The sequence below is a fragment of the Alosa sapidissima genome, chromosome 10, assembly GCF_018492685.1.
Source record: "Alosa sapidissima isolate fAloSap1 chromosome 10, fAloSap1.pri, whole genome shotgun sequence".
NCBI lineage: Eukaryota > Metazoa > Chordata > Actinopteri > Clupeiformes > Clupeidae > Alosa > Alosa sapidissima.
Window position 1 is genome coordinate 31,247,076 of NC_055966.1, and position 18,991 is coordinate 31,266,066.

The window sequence follows — 18,991 nt, forward strand, 5'->3', positions numbered from 1 at the left end:
GCCGCTTCCGTGCGAGTATTAAAAGCTTTCGAAAGACGAAAGGGACCCTCCATATGGTTCCAAGTCACTCACAGCATCACGTGCATAATGATATTCAATCTCAAATGATCAATATTGTTGTTTTAGGACTACAACCCAAAATGCTGGCAGTGGCATTAAGTTCATTGGCAGTTATTGTATGCATGCGGAGTGGATCATTCAGAGAGGTTTTTATGACAAGCTGCATTTTTATGACAGCTTCACATACATTTGTGAATAAAAATGTATTTATTTATTTTATTTTAAAAAAAATAAATATATTTTTTAGATGTTGCCCAAGCTATGAATTGGAAGACTACCCTCTTGTGGTCAACTGTTGTGCATACAGAGTAGAGTATCCTCAAAAAACAGGTTTGTTGTTCATTCATTCCTTTCATGCAAGACTTATTCAGTGCATGCATTCAATGTATCTCCTCATATAAAATGTGCAGCATGATAATATTTAAGTATAGCCTACATGGAAAGTCCTGCTTTCCTCACAGAGATAAACTATTGTGGGTTTACATCTCTCTGATGTTCTACATTTATGAACAGTTGAGTCAAGTGTATAGTAGTATGCCTGTCAAATTACGTTGTACACATGTTGTAGAATACATGAACATATTGACAATAATTTTGCAGACCTCAATACCATTGTGTTTACATAAGAGTCATTGGTCTTCATCCTATTTCTGTAGACGTGTTTCTAAAGAGATGTTCTACAATATAGCAACAACATCTAACCTAACCTTAAAGCCCATCTTGTGGTTGAACAGTTGTGCATGTCGTGTGTCTCAAAATTATTTTCTTTTTGCTGTTGCCGATACGTCTCTCAGCAGTGCAAGTTCTATCACTCGACCACAGTAATCACAGCAATCCCAAGGAGCAGAAAACAGCAGCTGGAGGAGAGAGGCCTTGGGGCAGCCGTGGCCTACTGGTTAGTGCTTCGGACTTGTAACTGGAGGGTTGCCGGTTCGAACCCCAACCAGTAGGCACGGCTGAAGTGCCCTTGAGCAAGGTACCTAACCCCTCACTGCTCCCCGAGCGCCGATGTTGTTGCAGGCAGCTCACTGCACTGGGATTAGTGTGTGCTTCAGCTCACTGTGTGCTGAGTGTGTTTCATTAATTCACGGATTGGGATAAATGCAGAGACCAAATTTCCCTCACGGGATCAAAAGAGTATATATACTTACTTATACCACTTGGCTCCTATGTGTCTCCTCATGCTCTCCATCATCTAAGTGAACAGTTGTCCGTGTGGGTATCCGTGGTGTACCTCACGGGATCAAAAGAGTATATATACTTATACTTACTTGTAGTTGCATTATTGTGCGGTTACAGTAAAATTAGCCCTTGACGGTGATATTGTTTATCGGAATATTTTCTGAAACAATATTGTGTTATAGTTATTGTGACAGGCCTAATGTAGCCTATGGGCTCTGTGCACAGTAGTTTACTTGAAGTCGGCAAATCAGTTTCCTGTTTGTTGACATGGCTGTCAACAAGCACCTGAAAATGGGTGCTTTAGTTTTATCAAAACAATGCAGGCGAGTCTTAATGTCCGTGGGCGGCTCTAAGGAGCACTGCTGTGTGCCGTTCTGCTCGGCTTCAAGTCGATATAAAAGCGATTTTAGCTTCCACGTTTTGTGCAGCCTACGTGCAGTGGGGAGGATTTTCGCCGAGCACACGTTTTGGCACAACTGAAGCACTCCTCTTCAGGTGCTTGCTGCAACGAACCGGAAACTGGTTTGCCGACTTCAAGTAAGCTAGTAATGCTAGAGCCCATAGCTGCTAGTCCTTAAAGGTGCCATGTGTAAGAATTGAGGTAAAAATATCCAAAAAATTAGCTACACACATCAAAAGAATGAGAAGAAATTAGGGTGATGACGTCATTTAAAAAATGACAAGGTATAGAGCTGCAGAGATATCAACCTGAATTAGCATGCTAAATTACTAGCCACAGCCCGACAGGTGTCATAATACCAGTTTCGGCCATGGGAGGCGGTATGCGGGCAACATAACCACCAGCCAAACTGCAATACACGTGTCTCGGTTGTTACTGTAGGGTAGACCAACTCACTTTCTGGAGGTATACTGCCCCCATCTTTTATGGAATGTGGAGTATATATACTCTTTTGATCCCGTGAGGGAAATTTGGTCTCTGCATTTATCCCAATCCGTGAATTAGTGAAACACACACAGCACACAGTGTACACACAGTGAGGTGAAGCACACACTAATCCCGGCGCAGTGAGCTGACTGCATCAACAGCGGCGCTCGGGGAGCAGTGAGGGTTAGGTGCCTTGCTCAAGGGCACCTCTGGTTACAGGTCCGAAGTGCTAACCAGTAGGCCACAGCTGCCCACTGAGTGTACACATCTCTCTTCCCACATGCATGCTTTACTTTAGATCAGATGTAACACAGTGCTCTCAAGGCAGAGAAAGAGTCCAGGTCCAGGGAACACATAGCCTCCGCTTTTTTCTAACTGGGTCCTTCCCTTCATCTTGTCTCGGAAATGCAGTATCCACAACAAAACGTTTTCCTTACAGTCTATGAGGCTGATATAAGGTTACCTATAGGTGAAAATGATATTTTACTGTGTGACTACATACTCAAATTGATTCAGCTTCAGGTAATATCTTTCACTTACATTGAGGAAGCAACAGATAAGATACCATATGTTGTTATACTGTAAATGTGTTAAAAATATTTATTACAAAAATGATGTGTGCAATAACCAACTTTCAGCAAGAAAACAATACAATTAATCTATATTATTACAAAACCCAAACAACTGAACCAATAGAGAGAGAGAGAAATTATTTCTTTGCATTTTGCCTCTTGTGGTTCTGAATCCTCCGCTTCATGATGGGGTCCAGGACCAGATCCGAGGGCTTCACATCCTTGTTGTCGCAGCCAACTACAGGACACCTGTTGGACAAGAGGAAGAGCAGATCACTTCTTAAACTTACACTTGTTCATTTGGCTGATACTTTTAACCAAAGTGCATGGTTTGACATATGATATATGTTAATTATAACAACGGCAAGTCTCCCCAGAGCAACTTGGGGTTAGGTGCCTTGCTAAATTGAACCCACAACTTTTTTAGCTACTGCATGCCAACCCAGCTTCTTAGTCACTACACTACCACTGTCAAATGCAAACACAGTCTCTCCTACACTTCCATATCAGGCTATGATCTTAACGATCGGCCATTAATAAATGTATAAAGGCATCGGATACTACTGGACACTTAAGTTACCTAATCAAGCAGCACAGAGTGGGGTTAGTGAGGAATATCCCCACAGTTGTGAGTCAGCCGGAGGTGCAGACTAACCTGAACTTTTTGCTGCTCTTCTGCTTGGTTTTGATCATACTCAAGACTGCTTCTTGGTCATAGTAGTGCTGGCACTTCTTGTTCCTTACTGGGTTCACCATTTCAACCTGGGGCATGAGAGTTACAACAGGCGTCACAACACAAGACACTCCTGCGGTTACTGACACAGCATGTCAGCATCAATCTGAACTCATAAAACAAACAAAAATGACTATTTAAAATAACGTTACAACAGTTACCAATGTAAGGGAAGGAGTGCACTTCTGCCATTATCAACTGAGGATTATAATTAGGGCCGAATGATTTGGGGAAAATATCGAATTGCGATTTTTCTGACAGATATTGTGATTTGATTACATATTAAGACAACATTGAAATATGAACTGCTCTATCTACTAATCCAAAGATGAAAACTAAAACATATGAATTACTTCCAAATATAGCTTGGCCACATCAGATTAGTTAACATGTGGATCACTGTACCTCTGATTGATGAGCATGACTGTCACACAAAGACATAAAAAACATATGTGACATTACCTGTACAGACTATTGGGTCAGAGTTGCTAGCTGCACGATTTGCTAACTGCACTAGTTCAAATTGCGATTTCGATTAATCTTTCAGCTCTTAAGTATTATGCATAAATGCAATGCACGGTATATGCATTATTGTAGTGGTGCTCCACTGGGTGGTTTATGGGAGGAGAGTGTTGATGAGTCACCTGTGTGAGAGGACAGGTGAAGTTGAACTGGCTCTGAGTGAGCGCGATATCCTCATCCAAGTCCTCAGCTTCTGTCTCCGGCTGGCTAGCTACAAACAAACATACACACAGAGGAATGCTATGAATAGGCATACTATGTATTATGTACGGGGCAGCCGTGGCCTACTGGTTAGTTACCGGAGGGTTGCCGGTTCGAACCCCGACCAGTAGGCACGGCTGAAGTGCCCCTGAGCAAGGCACTTAACCCCTCACTGCTCCCCGAGCGCCGCTGTTGTTGCAGGCTCATTGCGCCAGGATTAGTGTGTGCTTCACCTCACTGTGTTCACTGTGTGCTGAGTGGGTTTCACTAATTCACGGATTGGGATAAATGCAGAGACCAAATGTCCCTCACGGGATCAAAAGAGCATATATACTTATACTTATGTCTTATATTAAAGGGAGGCTATGGCACGTACTGTAACGACTGGGCACATAACTGAAGTTCTCCGTTAGCATAGTGTCTGCTGCAACAATAAGCTTCCACTATAATCAATGGAAATGGCTACACCAGACGTGATAGTGGCACGTTTTAAGAAATTAGACCAGTTTTCTAAAACTAGTATTGCGCTACGCGAATGGAGCGCCTCTGTTGCAGACCCTGTGTAGCCTCCCTGTTAGAATCCATCAGTCTTTTTTTTTTGGCTTGGACGTTAGCTAGGACTAGGTGTCAAGACTGCAATCAGGCCAGTGAGCAACTAGACTCAGATAATAGAGTTTCAGACGAGAGAAGACAGACTCATCGCTTGTGCAGGAGAGGAAAAATCTTGACATTGCTGAGAGTCTTTCACATTTTCACAGACTAATTCTCCCCAAGTCCCTTTCAGATGTCCGGACAGGAAGCCCTCCCCCGATGAGAAGCATGGATGAGAGCGCCTTGACAGATGTCTGTGTGCTGCTGTGCTGGGGCAACAACACTGCGGCTGATTCAGATGAATGGGCAGACAACAGCAGCAGATGGAAGCCAACCATCTGAAAGCCATGCATGACACCAACATCTCCGGTCCCACTGATCAAGCATGCCTTACGTGTCTAACTGCCAGCAACTGCTCCCATGGAATAAATATGGGGGCTCCTCAGGCACAAGTGAAAGTTAATATTCATCTACGACTGGCTGTTTCCATAAAGTTAATATTCATCTACGACTGGCTGTTTCCATAGAGAACTACATGCTTCCACTGACATGGAAATAATAATCAATAGCCATGTTCTTTTTTCCCTGAGTACTGGTACATTTTCCCACCTACAATGGAAATTAGTTACAACTAGTCAAAAATAACACCACTGGAAAAGTAATTAATAACTAGTGTTTTTAATATCACTATGTAATGAATGATCTTTGAAAATGGAAATTATGCAAAAATCATGCATGTTTGGGTTTGCATACGCAGAACAGCTTTTAAATATGATCCTGTTTGAGATATTACACTTAATCAATGAGCTGACATGTCAATGTGGAGGGTTCTGGTTACACTCTGTGGCTGTCACTCATACAATGACAAGTTAGCTGCTAGTTCAAACTACAAAATATCTTGGAAACAATGCTGTAAGCCCAAACTGTTTTTAGGGCTGCAGACAACCCAGTTAAAGTAGAAATGACAGCGTTGCCTGCTTTAACAGAAACATGCTTCAGTTCAGACAATCCCTGCCAACTTTGTGGGCGCGCTGTCAAGGTGGCGACCTGTACATGGAATAATGGACTAGTTTGACAATAGAAATCCTACATCCTCACTAAGCTGTGGTGAATACTGGCAATAACACACACACCCTTCCTTTAATTATTACATTGATTGCTCCTGTGGGACGTTCTCTCCTATTCTTTCCCAGTGCAGTGAACTTACCCTCTGGCATTGAGTTCTCAATGCTGTCCTTGAAAGCAATCACCTTGGCATGTTGACTTAGCTCTGAGTCAGATGCCCCTTGCTTTAACCTGGCAAATTCAGTCTTCACAGAGTTGCTCAGAAGAGCCAGGGCCTCTGGATTCTGTCGTGCCTAAAGGTCCAGAGAGAGGTGGAGGCAGACAGGACAAAGGCACAGCGACAGCATGGGTTGAATAAAAGATTTTGAGTAATCTTTTACTTTGTATACTCCCATCTCACTGTCTACATGCATCAACAAAACCAACCACACATAGGCTAACTAAAAGCGTAGGGTGAAACCCTCAGCAGTTGGAGCAAAAAATGTAATGTACTGTTGTTTGTGGTGCGTGATACTCGCCTACTGTCCTACGCCATTGTCCCATGCCACTCGCCTATTGACCCACAAATCTTGCCAGCTGTTCCATGGGTTAAGCTAAGAGTTAGGGTTAGGGCTGGAATCAGGCTGGAATAGGTAAGCGGCACAGGACAGTGGCGCAGGACAGTAGGCGAGTGAGTGCGCCACCAACAACTACAGTCCAGTTTTTGCCAATTCCAACGCGAGTAATCTTTATCTCTAATTATGATCACTGTAAAACAGAAACCACACATACCTGTGCAGTCATTGTATCAACTGCTTCTACGAAACAGTTGATCTCTCGATCAAGTTTGGCACACTCCAGCATCATCTCTTCGAGTTTCTTCAAATTTGGGCTATTGGCATTGCCTGAGTGAAAGAGCACCGACACTTGGCTGAAACACCTCAGAGGCGAATTTGAACAGATCCTGAGAGAAGTTATTGTGGGTTAATTTGAAGCCTCCCTTACCTTCCGACTCGATTAGATCCAAGGCGACCTCTGTCACCATATCCATGCCAGTGCCAATGTCTGTTTGACATGTTTTCAGACTCGCCAGCGTCGAGTTCACTGCACTGAGCGAGGTCATGTCGGCCTACGTAGTTTACCTGCTGTGATTACGGATTTATCTGTTTTGCAAAACGACTGATAGATAAAGTGTGCTGCTAGTCTCAATTACTCCTTAGCATTTAATATTTTGAATAGACAAGATGTTCCTTCCCATTTGTAGCGTTGAGGTAGGATAATGTTAGCTACCGCACGCTAGCTGGTTAAACTAACGTTAATGTTGTCAGTGCATGCAGTCATACCACAGCCCGTAATTCTCTGATAATACCTTACAGCAACTGCCCTATGCCTCCGTGTTACAGTTTTTTTGATGTATCAAGTCAAGAGTTTAAGAAAGGTAGAGAATATAAATGAATGTCAATTGTTTTGAAATGTTGAATACCTGTGCAACTGCCGCCTTACAGCCTACTTATCTTCCGTGTTGTTTGACAATGTTTCAAAATAAAAGTAATACTCTCGCTCCAACAAGATACGTTCAAATGACAGACTTTTTTGTACAATATGATTTATTTAAAATAGTTGGCATTTATAATTTAATGGCAACACAGTATTTCCAATGGAAATGCTATTTGTTAAAAAACAAACAAACAAAAAAAGGTCTAACAATACATGATTTCATTAGTGCTTTAAGACATTGAAAAGGCAAAATGTGAAAACAGGATTTGTATCCTTAACTGAATGAAATGACATAAATTCTGCTGCCATGAAGGCAACATAGTAGTAGGCCTAACATAGAAATCACATCACAGTCCGGAATTCGTCAAAAATGAAGCTTGGAACATGCGCTTCAGCCACCTGCAAAATGATAAAACACAGTTAAGATCATACACTTAATTTTTTACCAAAACAACCGTTTACAAAAATATATACATTTTCCCATTACTAACCCAACATTTCTGTTCATTTTCATGCTCTCTACTGTTGCACTCAACACACAATAAAACAGTGCAATGCCAAGCGTCTCACCTTGCGAGGCAATTTTGAGAAGCGAACATAGTCTTCCAGAAACATCAGCGCACTCACTACATCTGAAGGCATGTCAGGAATCTTCTGGCTGTAAATTCACATCAGTTGTCAGAACTGCGGCATGTTCATACAATGTCTGTCTTTCTTATGTGTGTGTGTGTGTGTGTGTGTGTGTGTAAATAGCAGGCAATACTGTACCTAGTGCACTGCTCCATGATGGAGCGGATAAATTGGCCAATCAGGGCCAGGAACTGCTCTGTGTATCTGGAGTGGAACTGCTTCAGAAGTGTGACCAACCCAAGAACCAGTGGGGGCCAGTCCACAGCATCTGCCGCCTTCTTGCAAGTCATTCCTGCACAAAGAACATGCAGATGTGTTATTTCTGCCATTCATTTAACATATATTCAATATACATTCATGTTCAGATTCGAGCTTACCTTTATAAAAAAGGTAAGGATCAATTTGAGCTCATTATGCATACAGAATCTGAATGTTTTTTTTTTGTTTTTATTTAACTTTGGTTATTTGAGTCAGGATGCTATTGTGTATATTCTTGTGAGATGACCAGACCTTGGTTTTTGTTGTACTGCAGTTTGGGGAGCTGAGCGATGAGGAATAGAAAGTTCACAATGGGGAAGTAGGGCAAGCGCTTCGTTGTGATGTAGATCTGAGGATGGTCAACAAATTTCATTACATGCATTCATATAGTACATTCATATAGAAAGTACTGTATCAAAAAGAATAGGTGGCTTATTCATATCAGCATTAGTTTGACATTTTAAGCTGTGTATTGTCCAATCTAAATATGATGTCCTAGAGTGAGTACTCCAAGATAAATTGTCTACCTTAACTTAACCATATAATGTAATATAATGTGATAATGTAATGTAATATCAAAGAAGCTGGATGAAAGACTAACTTTGTTGAGAGGATTGTGAATCCCTGCAGCCTCCAGGTAAGCAGTGATCTCGTACAGAAGCGTGTTGTCCTCCTTAGGGTAAGGCAAAGACGGGTCCTGGTAGTGGGCCTCAATATCGGCCAAAAGAGCTCTACAGTAAGTGGATGATAAATAGTGAAATAATATTCACACACTCTCAGGACATAGAATAACCTATTGGTATTAATACATAAAAAAGATAACTTGTTTGACCATCAACAGACAAATTGCCAAAGACAGGTGCAGAAAGAGGGGCAGGTAACCTGTGACGTACTTGTTGAGGTTTTCCAGAGCAGCGGCAAGATGCTTTGAGTCAAACTTGCAAGAGTAGTTCAGCTCGTTTGCAATCTGCCGCCTCAGAATCTGCATCTGCCCGACCTGAATAAGAACACAATTACATGACATATTACATCCAGTCATAGTATTTCTGTTTGGTCTGTAATAAACTTATATTAAAGTCTTCAAAACTCTTCATTTTCTTTTGTTTGTCTGACTCTCACTTATTTAACTAAGAGTTGTTATAGCTTCACTGTTTGTAATACCTTCATTATCGATTCCAAATATGCTGGCCAGATCTTCTGAGTCTTAGCCATTGCATTGGGGTACACTTTGGTGGCGTTTGCTAAGAGGAAACAAACAACAATAATCATGAAAGAAAACAACACCAATAAATATGACAGCGGGTGCTGTAACTTAGGTATTTCTGCACCTACCCACAATGCCTTTGACAGGGTTAACGGCACTCAGCAGGGCTTTGAACACATCAGTCACCACTTTGTCCCTGAGGATGGTCTTTTGAAGCACCGTCAGGAAATTCTAATGTCAAAAGAATGTTAGGTCAAAGTGAGGCGTTTGATATTAAGTGGTATCGAAGCTGCCCTGACACATTAAACACAGCAAACTGACAACCTGTTCCTTATTTTCATTAAAAAAACCTTCAGATATGGAGTTGTGGTATTATGATAAACAATAAAGTAAATAATTGAATTAGTTTACCATTCTGTGATATTCTTTGAGTAACAAAGAATGTAAAAAGAAAGGATGTAAAAAGGAAAAAGATGGAGGATTTACCTGTAGCTCCTTCACGATCATGAAGCAGAGGAGCCGATCGAGGCCGTTCAGACCGAAAGTCCCCAGGGTGTCTTGAATCTCAGAGAACAGTCTGTTGTTGGTCACCTCTTGGTGAGTTTTCAGGTCATACCACGTGTTCAACTGGTCAATGTAACAGGTCACTCTAGAAGACACAAACGATTCCAAAACTAACTAAAAGCAATCACCCTCTACTGGCGAAATTTGAACATAGTTAAACAGAAAAAGTAAGCATGGATCCAAAGCTCTTCTTGCTATTCTAACAGGCTAGAGCTTAGCATACTTAGGGTCAGTTATGCGGAGGATCTCCCTGCAGAGACGTCCAATGAAGGTGGCAGACTCGTCCATGGGGGGATACTTGGGAATCGGGATGTGTGTTGACTGATACACACTCTGCCAGTCTTGGATCTGAGAGTGAGGCAAACATAAGCACGTCACAAAAATGTCTGCCATTCCATCACTTCTTTATCCATTCATCCATTCTTTATTTTCCATAGCAACGAATACCACATCAACATCAGCAGCAGCATCAGTGCTAACAACATAAATGCACTCTTGTAATGAAACAGAGTTGAGTGGTTTTATTGTTTTTAGTAACCATTTGCGCAGGGACAAACAGCATTTTGGTTTTGATGTATGCAAATATACATAAAGACTTATAGACAAATAAATGAAATCTACTATCTGAGTCTAGTCCAACCTTGGTCCTCAGGAAGCTGTTGCACTCCTGCTCTACGTTGTAGTTGATGATTCGGGACACCTCCTCCTGCCAGATCTTCAGGCCGTAGATGCTGACGTAGTCCTGGATGTACTCAAACGAGCGGTAGAACCCATCCATGGTGGCAGCCATCTCCTTTAGCTTGGGCATCAGTTCACTGGGCTGTTGGGGAATGAGAGAGAAATGCAAACACGGGTATGAATTTCAAGTGAAACTTCCCCTCTTGGAGTAGGCCTAGAGTACAACTCGATTTATGATATTAATTAATAGGTAACAATGAATAATCGGTTGGCTTTTCATGGACAATCCAGTTATTGGAAGCAACAATCTTCATTGTGCTGCTGTCTCAAAAATACTCCATCTTGTGTCAGCTTATGGAAAGTGACACATTTATTGAGAGATAACACATCAAAGAAAGAAACACTTCAAGGGGCAGAGAGGGAATTAGATGTTAACCTTGGCCTTAGGGTTGAAGATAAGGCCTTTGTGGAGCGAGTAAGCCACACGCCTCACAAGCTCCTTCCTGATTCCATCCTCCAGAAGCTGCTTGGGATCGACCTGGAGAAAGACAAAAATGTCTCACAGACTGCAGCAGTGGAAACACACAACTGGAATGGTATTTCTATTAAAAAAAGAAAAATCATTATAACTATGACCATACAAATGTTAACATGTTTTTTTTTTTTTTCATGATCGTTTACCTTGATGATGCCAACCAGCGTCGTCTTCATCATCAAAATGCCCTCAGTGAATACAGATATGGCATGGGTGAGTTTGGCAACCTGTGGCGGTGAAGGGTAAATGGACTTCATTTATACAGTGCTTTCCTATTCTTCCGAGCTCTCAAAGAGCTTTCCAATTTCACGTCTCGCATTCACCCTTCACACACACGCACACGCACACGCACACGCACACGCACACGCACACGCACACGCACACGCACACGCACACGCACACGCACACACACACACACACACACACACACTGATGATGGAGGCTGCCATGCAAGGTGCCAACCTGCATTTTGGGAGCAGTTTAAGGTTCAGGGCCTTGCTGAAGACCATTTCGACAGGGTCAGAAAAAAAGTCAGTTCTGTTGAGATCACCAAACTAAATGCATGTGAAGTGTTCAGTCTCATTACCACCCATTAATACTTGAGGGGGAGACAGCATATTGATATATGAATATCGTATCGGCAGGTGATCGTGATATATTGCTAGAGATCGTATCGTATAGTATCACTTGTTTAATGCGGATTTCTCCACTGATTTGGCTACTGCATGACGAAAAAGAAGACACTCACAGGGGGATAATGGCTGACAGTCCGAGGAGTCTACAGTATACACTGTGTTACGCTTGGAATGAAGCATTTTTTCTTCTTCAGTTACACAGATATTGTAATGTAACATAAATAATATTCTTGCTATGTTTCAAGTATCATTATTGTGGACAATACATCATGAAAGTATTGTATTGTGAGGTACTCTGTGATACCCCCTTCCTTAATTAACACTAGGAAAAAGCTTATCCAGTGCTGATCTCAGCTCTCAGCTGAAGTCCAATATTCTCAGGAGGAAACAATTGGTTGTTCAGGATGTCCACTCTGTTCCTCACCTCGTAACGGGCCCCAAGCTGGGCATAGTCCTTCAGCTTGTCCTTATCCAGACGCGTGGGGACCTCCATGATGTCATGGATCTGCAGTTTGATGATTTTGGCCAGGGATGTGAACATGCTTTCCGGAATAATCTGCAGAACCTGAAGGAAGATGGTTCATAAAACAGTCACACATACATTCAGAACAAAAATCTCAGGAAAGAAAAAAAAAAAGTGGAGAGACACACTTGGTATCCCTTTGTAATCAGTTCACTGTAGAACACTGTAAGTTATTTACATTCACAAAGTGACAGTAAACACAGCGAGAGAGAGGAGTTTACCGGAGCAACACAGATATATAAACTTTTCAGATTTTATTTTAAAGTGCCAACATAAGGTGCTCCGGTAAACTCCTCTCTCTCGTTACAATTAGTCCTCTCCCGTTGACGCACCAGATAGTTAACTACAGAAGCGCGGAGAAACAACTGTTTTTCGACGTGACCGTAAACACAATTCCACAGTAAATACCAATTCCATTTAGTAAAATGTATCACTGTTGAGTTACAGTGAAACAATAGTGCAGTGGTGCTGGATTCTATGCCACCCTGTGGTGTGTTCAAATGTGCAAACATAGGTGAACTTACAGTATGTGGCGAATATGTTTTCTCTTAACAGTTAAAGTATGTTTGAACAATTTAGGGAAAACATTCAATTTAAATGGTAATCCGTCATCCAGCTCAACTATATGTTCACAGAGAACTACCTCCTCAAACTGTTTGTGTTTTCCAAAGGTTTGCGGAGAACTCAAGGCAAACACAAAAGTATCTTTGCAAATCTGAACGCACCTCTGGTGTTAAATACCAGCCATTCTGATTGCCCTCTGTATGAGGAACCCCAAACGTTCCACACTCTTACCTTTCGGACGTAGGCCACCAGCTCCCCAGAGTAGAACTGGGACACGCTGAGTAGATCTGGGCTGTTGGCCTGGTTGATACGCAGCAGTGGCAGATCCAGTGCAGAGGCCAGCTGCTCACACAGAAACAGAGGCCCGTCAGTTTCTCATGTACACCAACAATGGGACATGTGTAAACAAACCAAAACAGTTGGAGAAAGACGCACAACACTGTATATGGTTGTGTGGTCACATTAGAAGTCAATGTCATTAATCTCATCAAGAAAAGCAGAATATAGGGGGCGCTGTGGTGCAAGTGGTGACAGCATCCATACCACATTTGTGTCCAAGTTCCCATGGGGACCTGGGTTTTAGTCCTATCCGGGTAATTTCCCAATCCCACCCCATCTCTCTCTCCCACTCACTCTCTTCAGTGTCCTCCCCCCCCCCCCACCACCACCCACTCACAAACAAAACAAACTTGGAAAAAAGAACAATAGATGAAGAGGTTCACCTTGAGGAAAGTGGCACGGAGTTTGGTCACCATTGCTGGGCTCGCTCTGATGCTCTCTTGCATGATGGATGTGAAGCTGTTTGACATTTAAAAAAAAAGAAACAGCCATTCTTAACATTAGTCCACACTGAATCTAAGAAAGGGCTAAACATGTATAAGGACATTACAGTCCTACAAAGCAATAATGATTTGTTAAATAGATAACACATTCATAGATGCGTAACCTGAAATGATGAGGGACTAGCTTACCTGTCTATTAGCTGCCAGGCGTATGACAGATCTCCCACGATCTGCATGGTGATCAGCACTTCCTCCTTGATGTTGATGGTGCGAATCATCTGGTGCAAGAACTTGCGTGTGTCAGCCAGGAACTGGCATACCTGCAGGTTCGACTCCAGCTGATGGAACTCTTGCACCTGTGGATATGGCAGGTACAACAGGTGTCGTCTTCACAAGTCACTTGTTATGACACTTACCTAGTTTTTATTTTAAGGGGTGCAATGAATTGCTTAAATGAGCTGATCCATTGCATGTTAGTGATAATCCCTAACATAATATAATAATAATACAAATAAATCCTAACCTCCACTAAAGCCTGAATGAGCTGCACAGTCTTCCTTCCAGCAGCTGTGGAGTCTTCATAATTGAGAGACTCAATCTGTTTGGAGATCTCTCTGAACCAGGCCTGTAGATTCTCTATAGACATATGGAGGGTCATCATGGTCAGAACCAATAACAGAGACAGAATCAATTTTACAACAGTGTGTGAAACACAAAAAACGCACTCTGTTGAAATTAGTAGAAGACAAAAGAGGATAGCTAGTATAAAATGCAACATTACTTCTTATAAAGAATACAAGGAACACCGTCCTGCTGGCTGCTTCTGCTACAGGTTGTAGCTCAACTTGTCAAACAGTTGTTTGTGGTGTTTATATATGTATATCTCTGTATACTGTACATCTCATGTTGCATGTTTTTATGCTTGCTGCAATACAAATTGCCCATCTGGGACAAATAATAAATTGGACTTGAACTTGAAGCCACAAAAAGCCAAAACACTAAGGTTGAGGATGATGATGGATACCGTTCTTTTCCACCCTTGTGAGAGGCTTGACCCCAGAGAAGACCTCGGCGAGCTCGGTCATCCTCTCCGAGCCCTCACGCTTGTAGCTCTCCCACTTCAGCTGCTTCTCTGTCAGCATCTGCTTGAACATCTGGAGGAGATGACGAAGAAGCCATTATGTCTCGGCTCACAGCATTAAGTGGTTTAACAAAGTCACTCTCATATTAGGAGGATTCTCGAATTAGATTTACAACTGATGATGAGCAGTCCAATGCCGAACTACAAATCTGTAGCAAGCCTGTGCATCCCAATATTCTCCCAAAATCTAAAATGTTACCTCCTTCAGAATGAACTCAAACTGGGCAGTGTCCAGCAGCAACTGGAAGAGAATCTTGGAGCTGTACTTGGAGTCGTTGATGACCTGCTCTTTGATCTGACGCAGCCTTTTGTTATTTGGGTCATAGGCTAAAAAGCAGAGGGCAGAAAATTAGTACAAATGCTTCACACACAACTTAAATGAGAATTCCGGCTATTTTTCACATAGACCTCTGTTTCTCGAGGTTACCGAGTACTGTTGGTACGAAAAAAAAAATGAAAACAACTGGTCCTACCTAGCTCGAGTTGCAACAGCCAACAGCTAGAGCTGCCAGGCAGCTACAGTGCTACACTTTGGAGGCATGAACATGGGGGCTCATGAACATACCCCAGAGTGTAGTACTGTAGCTGCCTAGCAGCTCTAGCCGTTGTTTGGGTGTAGCCAAACACCTGATCTGAAACCACACCTGATTCAGCCGTATGGAGCATTAGCCAGCGAATGGCAACATTGCAGTCGCGCAGGCAGTTGAGCAGCTTGGGGATATTGTCCAGGACGATCTCTTCTCTGAGGAAGCCCTCTTTCAGCAGCTGCTGGACGTGAGGCTTCAGACTGTCCATGCTAGCAGCATAGCGGCTTGCCTATGAGGAAGTGTTTCACCAAGATCATGCATCAGTGTGACAAAGCTGGAGCGAGACAGAAAGCTTAAGAAGGACATTGAATGAGAGAGAGAAAAGAGTCAGTCAGCGGTCACTCTACCTGTTCTCTGATATTAGCGGTGTCCAACGTGTAGTTCAGGGCAGTTTTGGCAGCTTTGTAGGGCTCCCATGCCTCTATTAAGTTCACAGTGATGCCCATGTATATGCTAATGACCTGCAATGGTTACACTCATGAGTATCAGTGTATTCATCTTCACAATGAACATTTATGTAAATTAGGTAAACAAATCACTTTGTAACCAAGACTATTTTTTTTCAGAAAGAAGTTATCAGAAATTGGGCTTATATAATAATATTAAAAATAAAATAAATGTTTCCATTTAATTCATTGAAATTGAACTCATTGCAACAACACTAATCGCTTACCCAGTTGTCAGGGAAGTATTTGTCCACAATCTCTCTCATTTTGGCCTGCTGTGTGTGGAGGATGCTGGGAGTGAAGTATAAGCAGACGTACAGCATGGCTGCCTGATTGGCAAGAGCTGTGCTGCGATGCTCAGGAAGTGGGTAAGCAGACACCTGAAACAACAACAACAACAACAACGCAACACATCAATAAACAACAGGCACACATGAAACAAAACCGCTGTCAACAAAACAGTAGAAAAATGGAACGATTAAGGACAGACCACATTTGAGTTTGTTAATGGATAAGGGTTGAAACAAATCACAGATCATCTAAGAAAGTGAAATAGTTGAGGTTCTGCTGCCCAAACAAAATCATAAACGACAATGACAAAGACAACGACAATGCACAATTGGCTGACGGCAGTCGCAAACGCGCCACATGTTGTACCCAGGATCCGTAACAGCCCTCCTTTCATGATACCACATACACTGCCACTAGCGTGAATGCCCAACCAAAGAACCAAAGCAACAAAAAACAAAAATTTACCAACAAAGCAACCTTCCTGCTCAAAAAACAACAGCACCACCAACAGAGCAGCCTTCGTGAGCATTTCACTGGGGTTTCTAAGCAGGCAATTAAAGATCCTTTCAATTCTCCTACCCCCCGCCCTCTCTCCACCTACCTGGTTGTAGATGTCGTCTGAGCGCAGCCTCCCGATGACCATGCTGATGAAGGTGGGGCTGATGGGGACCCTCTGGAAGTAGCTCTCCGGGTAGTTAGCGGGCCGCTTGGACCCCGGTTGGCTGGAGGCTCCGGTGCTGCGCAGCAGCTTGCAGATGTCGTCCAGGTTGGAGTCCGCAGAGGATCGGGCAGCACTGGGGACAAACACGTTAGGAGATCAGCATGCAGCACTGGTGTCTCTCAAGTGTAAAAATGGCTTAAATAGGAATCTGAAGTTATTACTAAACTTTCAGGAAAATATTATGTGCGCTACGGCTTGAAACTTTAATTCTCACTATAACTCAATAAAATATTTTCAGTGATTAGTAATGTGCCAGATTTTGCGTTTTACCTGATTCCCTGCCTTGAATTGGATGTGCTACATTTTTTAATTCTCACACCACCATAGTTAACTATGTTTTGTTCAGTCATGGCCAGAAGGGGATAGAATCACTGCACTGATCACCAAAGATTCTAGAGCGGAGCTCTGTTCTAGAATCTTTGCTGATCACGCTCTCACCTGTATCTGTAATAGGACACCAACATCCTCTCCCTGACCTCTCCCTCGATCTTCTGATCAATGACCAGAAGCATCACTCCATACAGATACAAGGCCTCACACTGTGAGAGAAACCAGACACAAAGTGCATAACTGACCATTCGCTACCAGACCAGACAAGAGAAGACTGTTGCTTTTGGAGATCAAATAATTTAGAATGATGACAATCTTTTTTGTATTTATTTTTTTTTACCAGGAGCTGTTTTCCATCTTCATTCAGGAGTACGGTCTCCAAGGTCTGCTGAATGTATACTCCTTCGTTAAGGTCATCTAGGTATCTTCAAAACAATATGGCAAAAGGTCATGAACTGACACAACATTTTTACTCTGACATACGTGTGTTATTTGACTGTACTTATTTAAAATGAATCGATATCCTAAATCATTTACCTTATCAGGTCCACAACATACTTATGGACACTTTCAAATGCCAGGTAAAACCGTGACAGAATTTCAATGTTGTTTTCCCTAAATTCTTCATCTAGGTCTTGAAGTTCTGGTTTTGCTTCTAGTTTCCCCTCATAATACTCCGGCCCCTGTGAAGGAAATGTATGTGGTTAATTACCTGGCTATGACATACCTGGCTACAAAATCCATTTTGTGGGGCAATGCAAAATATCATCAGATTTAGGAGGGTCACAATCTGGTAAAAGGGGTATGTAGCCTACAGTCTTGTAGACCTTTATAAAGCTTTAAGCTTACACAAGCTTATACAATATGGTGGAGCCTAGTAAAATAGGATGGGCTTAACATGCTGTTACTACCTTGAAGTAGCTGAAGTCGCATATGATGTCTCCATATTTCTGTTGATCACTTTTGTCCTTTAGTCTGAAGACCACTGGTATAAACTCGGAGAGGCGGAGCAGCTCGGCGATGATGGCATTTCCCCTGGACACAATCCTAAGGATGGCCTGACCGCACAAGTTATTCTCCGCCAGAAAGTCCACCATGACGGCGAGCTCAATTCAGCCAGACACCGCCTCCGCTCTTCGAGTCATGAGACGACGCTCGCCAGAAGTACTCTCTTGGCAGGAGCAAGTGAACATCAGCTAGACTATGGAGGAGGAAACAGAGGAAACTGCGGATGAAATGTAATGCACAGACCTACAGTTTGGATTGTCTTTATTGTCCAGCTACAACTGAATGAAATGCTCTGCATACACGTGACATGCATACAGACAGACAGAAGCGAGCAGCAACCATTCATTGCATCGCTATACATAGCCAACACATATAGCATCTTATTCATAGCAAGTTCAGTATAAATCAGAACTATTTGGGGTAGCACGACCATCGGGTGCATTTATGGTGAAAACAACTACATAAAAACACTGTATGTTCCAATGTAATGGGTATCGTCTAAAATTAACAATATTAAACGTACAGCAAGACATTTTTCTCCCTTACCTCTAAAGGCCCTTTCAATTCCTGTTTACAATCACATGACCAAAGCAATCAGATGATCTCGACTGACAACCAATAGGGACCCGCCGCTTTCACCATCAACATCGCTTCAAAATAAAAGTAAAAGTTTATAGATGGGTTCTCGGGTAAGCAAAACATTATGCCCTGTGATTTGGGAATTATTGTAAAACAAATTTTATGTTATAGTCAAAAGTAATACTAAGAAAAGGCTAAAAATGCTCAGTCTTGATAACAAACAGTTA

The 18,991-nt window shown here is 42.3% G+C and overlaps 2 protein-coding genes across 5 annotated transcripts; both read right to left on the reverse strand.

The window, feature by feature from the left end:
• Positions 1-2,697: 2,697 nt before the first annotated feature.
• Positions 2,698-7,342, reverse strand: nsmce2 (NSE2 (MMS21) homolog, SMC5-SMC6 complex SUMO ligase). Of its 2 annotated transcripts, none has more exons than XM_042106260.1 (7): positions 7,275-7,342; positions 6,797-6,936; positions 6,584-6,696; positions 5,955-6,105; positions 4,078-4,166; positions 3,356-3,462; positions 2,698-2,949 (listed from the first exon to the last, which is right to left on the reverse strand). In XM_042106260.1, the coding sequence occupies exons 2-7, from the start codon at positions 6,912-6,914 to the stop codon at positions 2,838-2,840; spliced, it is 690 nt and encodes a 229-aa protein (XP_041962194.1). In that variant the 5' UTR covers positions 6,915-6,936; positions 7,275-7,342; the 3' UTR covers positions 2,698-2,837. The 2 variants fall into 2 exon arrangements, with proteins under 2 accessions (XP_041962194.1, XP_041962195.1); XM_042106261.1 differs by having other exon boundaries at positions 6,797-6,954; positions 7,275-7,294.
• Positions 7,343-7,402: 60 nt separating this feature from the next.
• washc5 (WASH complex subunit 5) lies at positions 7,403-18,830 on the reverse strand. 3 transcript variants are annotated; one of them, XM_042106082.1, is made up of 29 exons: positions 18,732-18,830; positions 18,089-18,378; positions 17,715-17,860; positions 17,518-17,602; positions 17,286-17,386; positions 16,728-16,920; positions 16,063-16,215; positions 15,737-15,850; positions 15,447-15,618; positions 15,002-15,129; positions 14,686-14,815; positions 14,185-14,297; positions 13,851-14,017; positions 13,602-13,677; positions 13,111-13,221; positions 12,217-12,357; positions 11,304-11,384; positions 11,059-11,160; positions 10,585-10,764; positions 10,168-10,292; positions 9,867-10,029; positions 9,509-9,611; positions 9,338-9,417; positions 9,070-9,173; positions 8,778-8,907; positions 8,429-8,525; positions 8,057-8,210; positions 7,859-7,946; positions 7,403-7,687 (listed from the first exon to the last, which is right to left on the reverse strand). In XM_042106082.1, exons 2-29 carry the CDS (start codon positions 18,272-18,274, stop codon positions 7,631-7,633), a joined length of 3,480 nt encoding a protein of 1,159 aa, XP_041962016.1. In that variant the 5' UTR covers positions 18,275-18,378; positions 18,732-18,830; the 3' UTR covers positions 7,403-7,630. The 3 variants fall into 3 exon arrangements, with proteins under 3 accessions (XP_041962016.1, XP_041962017.1, XP_041962018.1); XM_042106083.1 differs by having other exon boundaries at positions 18,709-18,757; XM_042106084.1 differs by lacking the exon at positions 18,732-18,830 and having other exon boundaries at positions 18,089-18,396.
• Between the last annotated feature and the right edge of the window lie 161 nt (positions 18,831-18,991).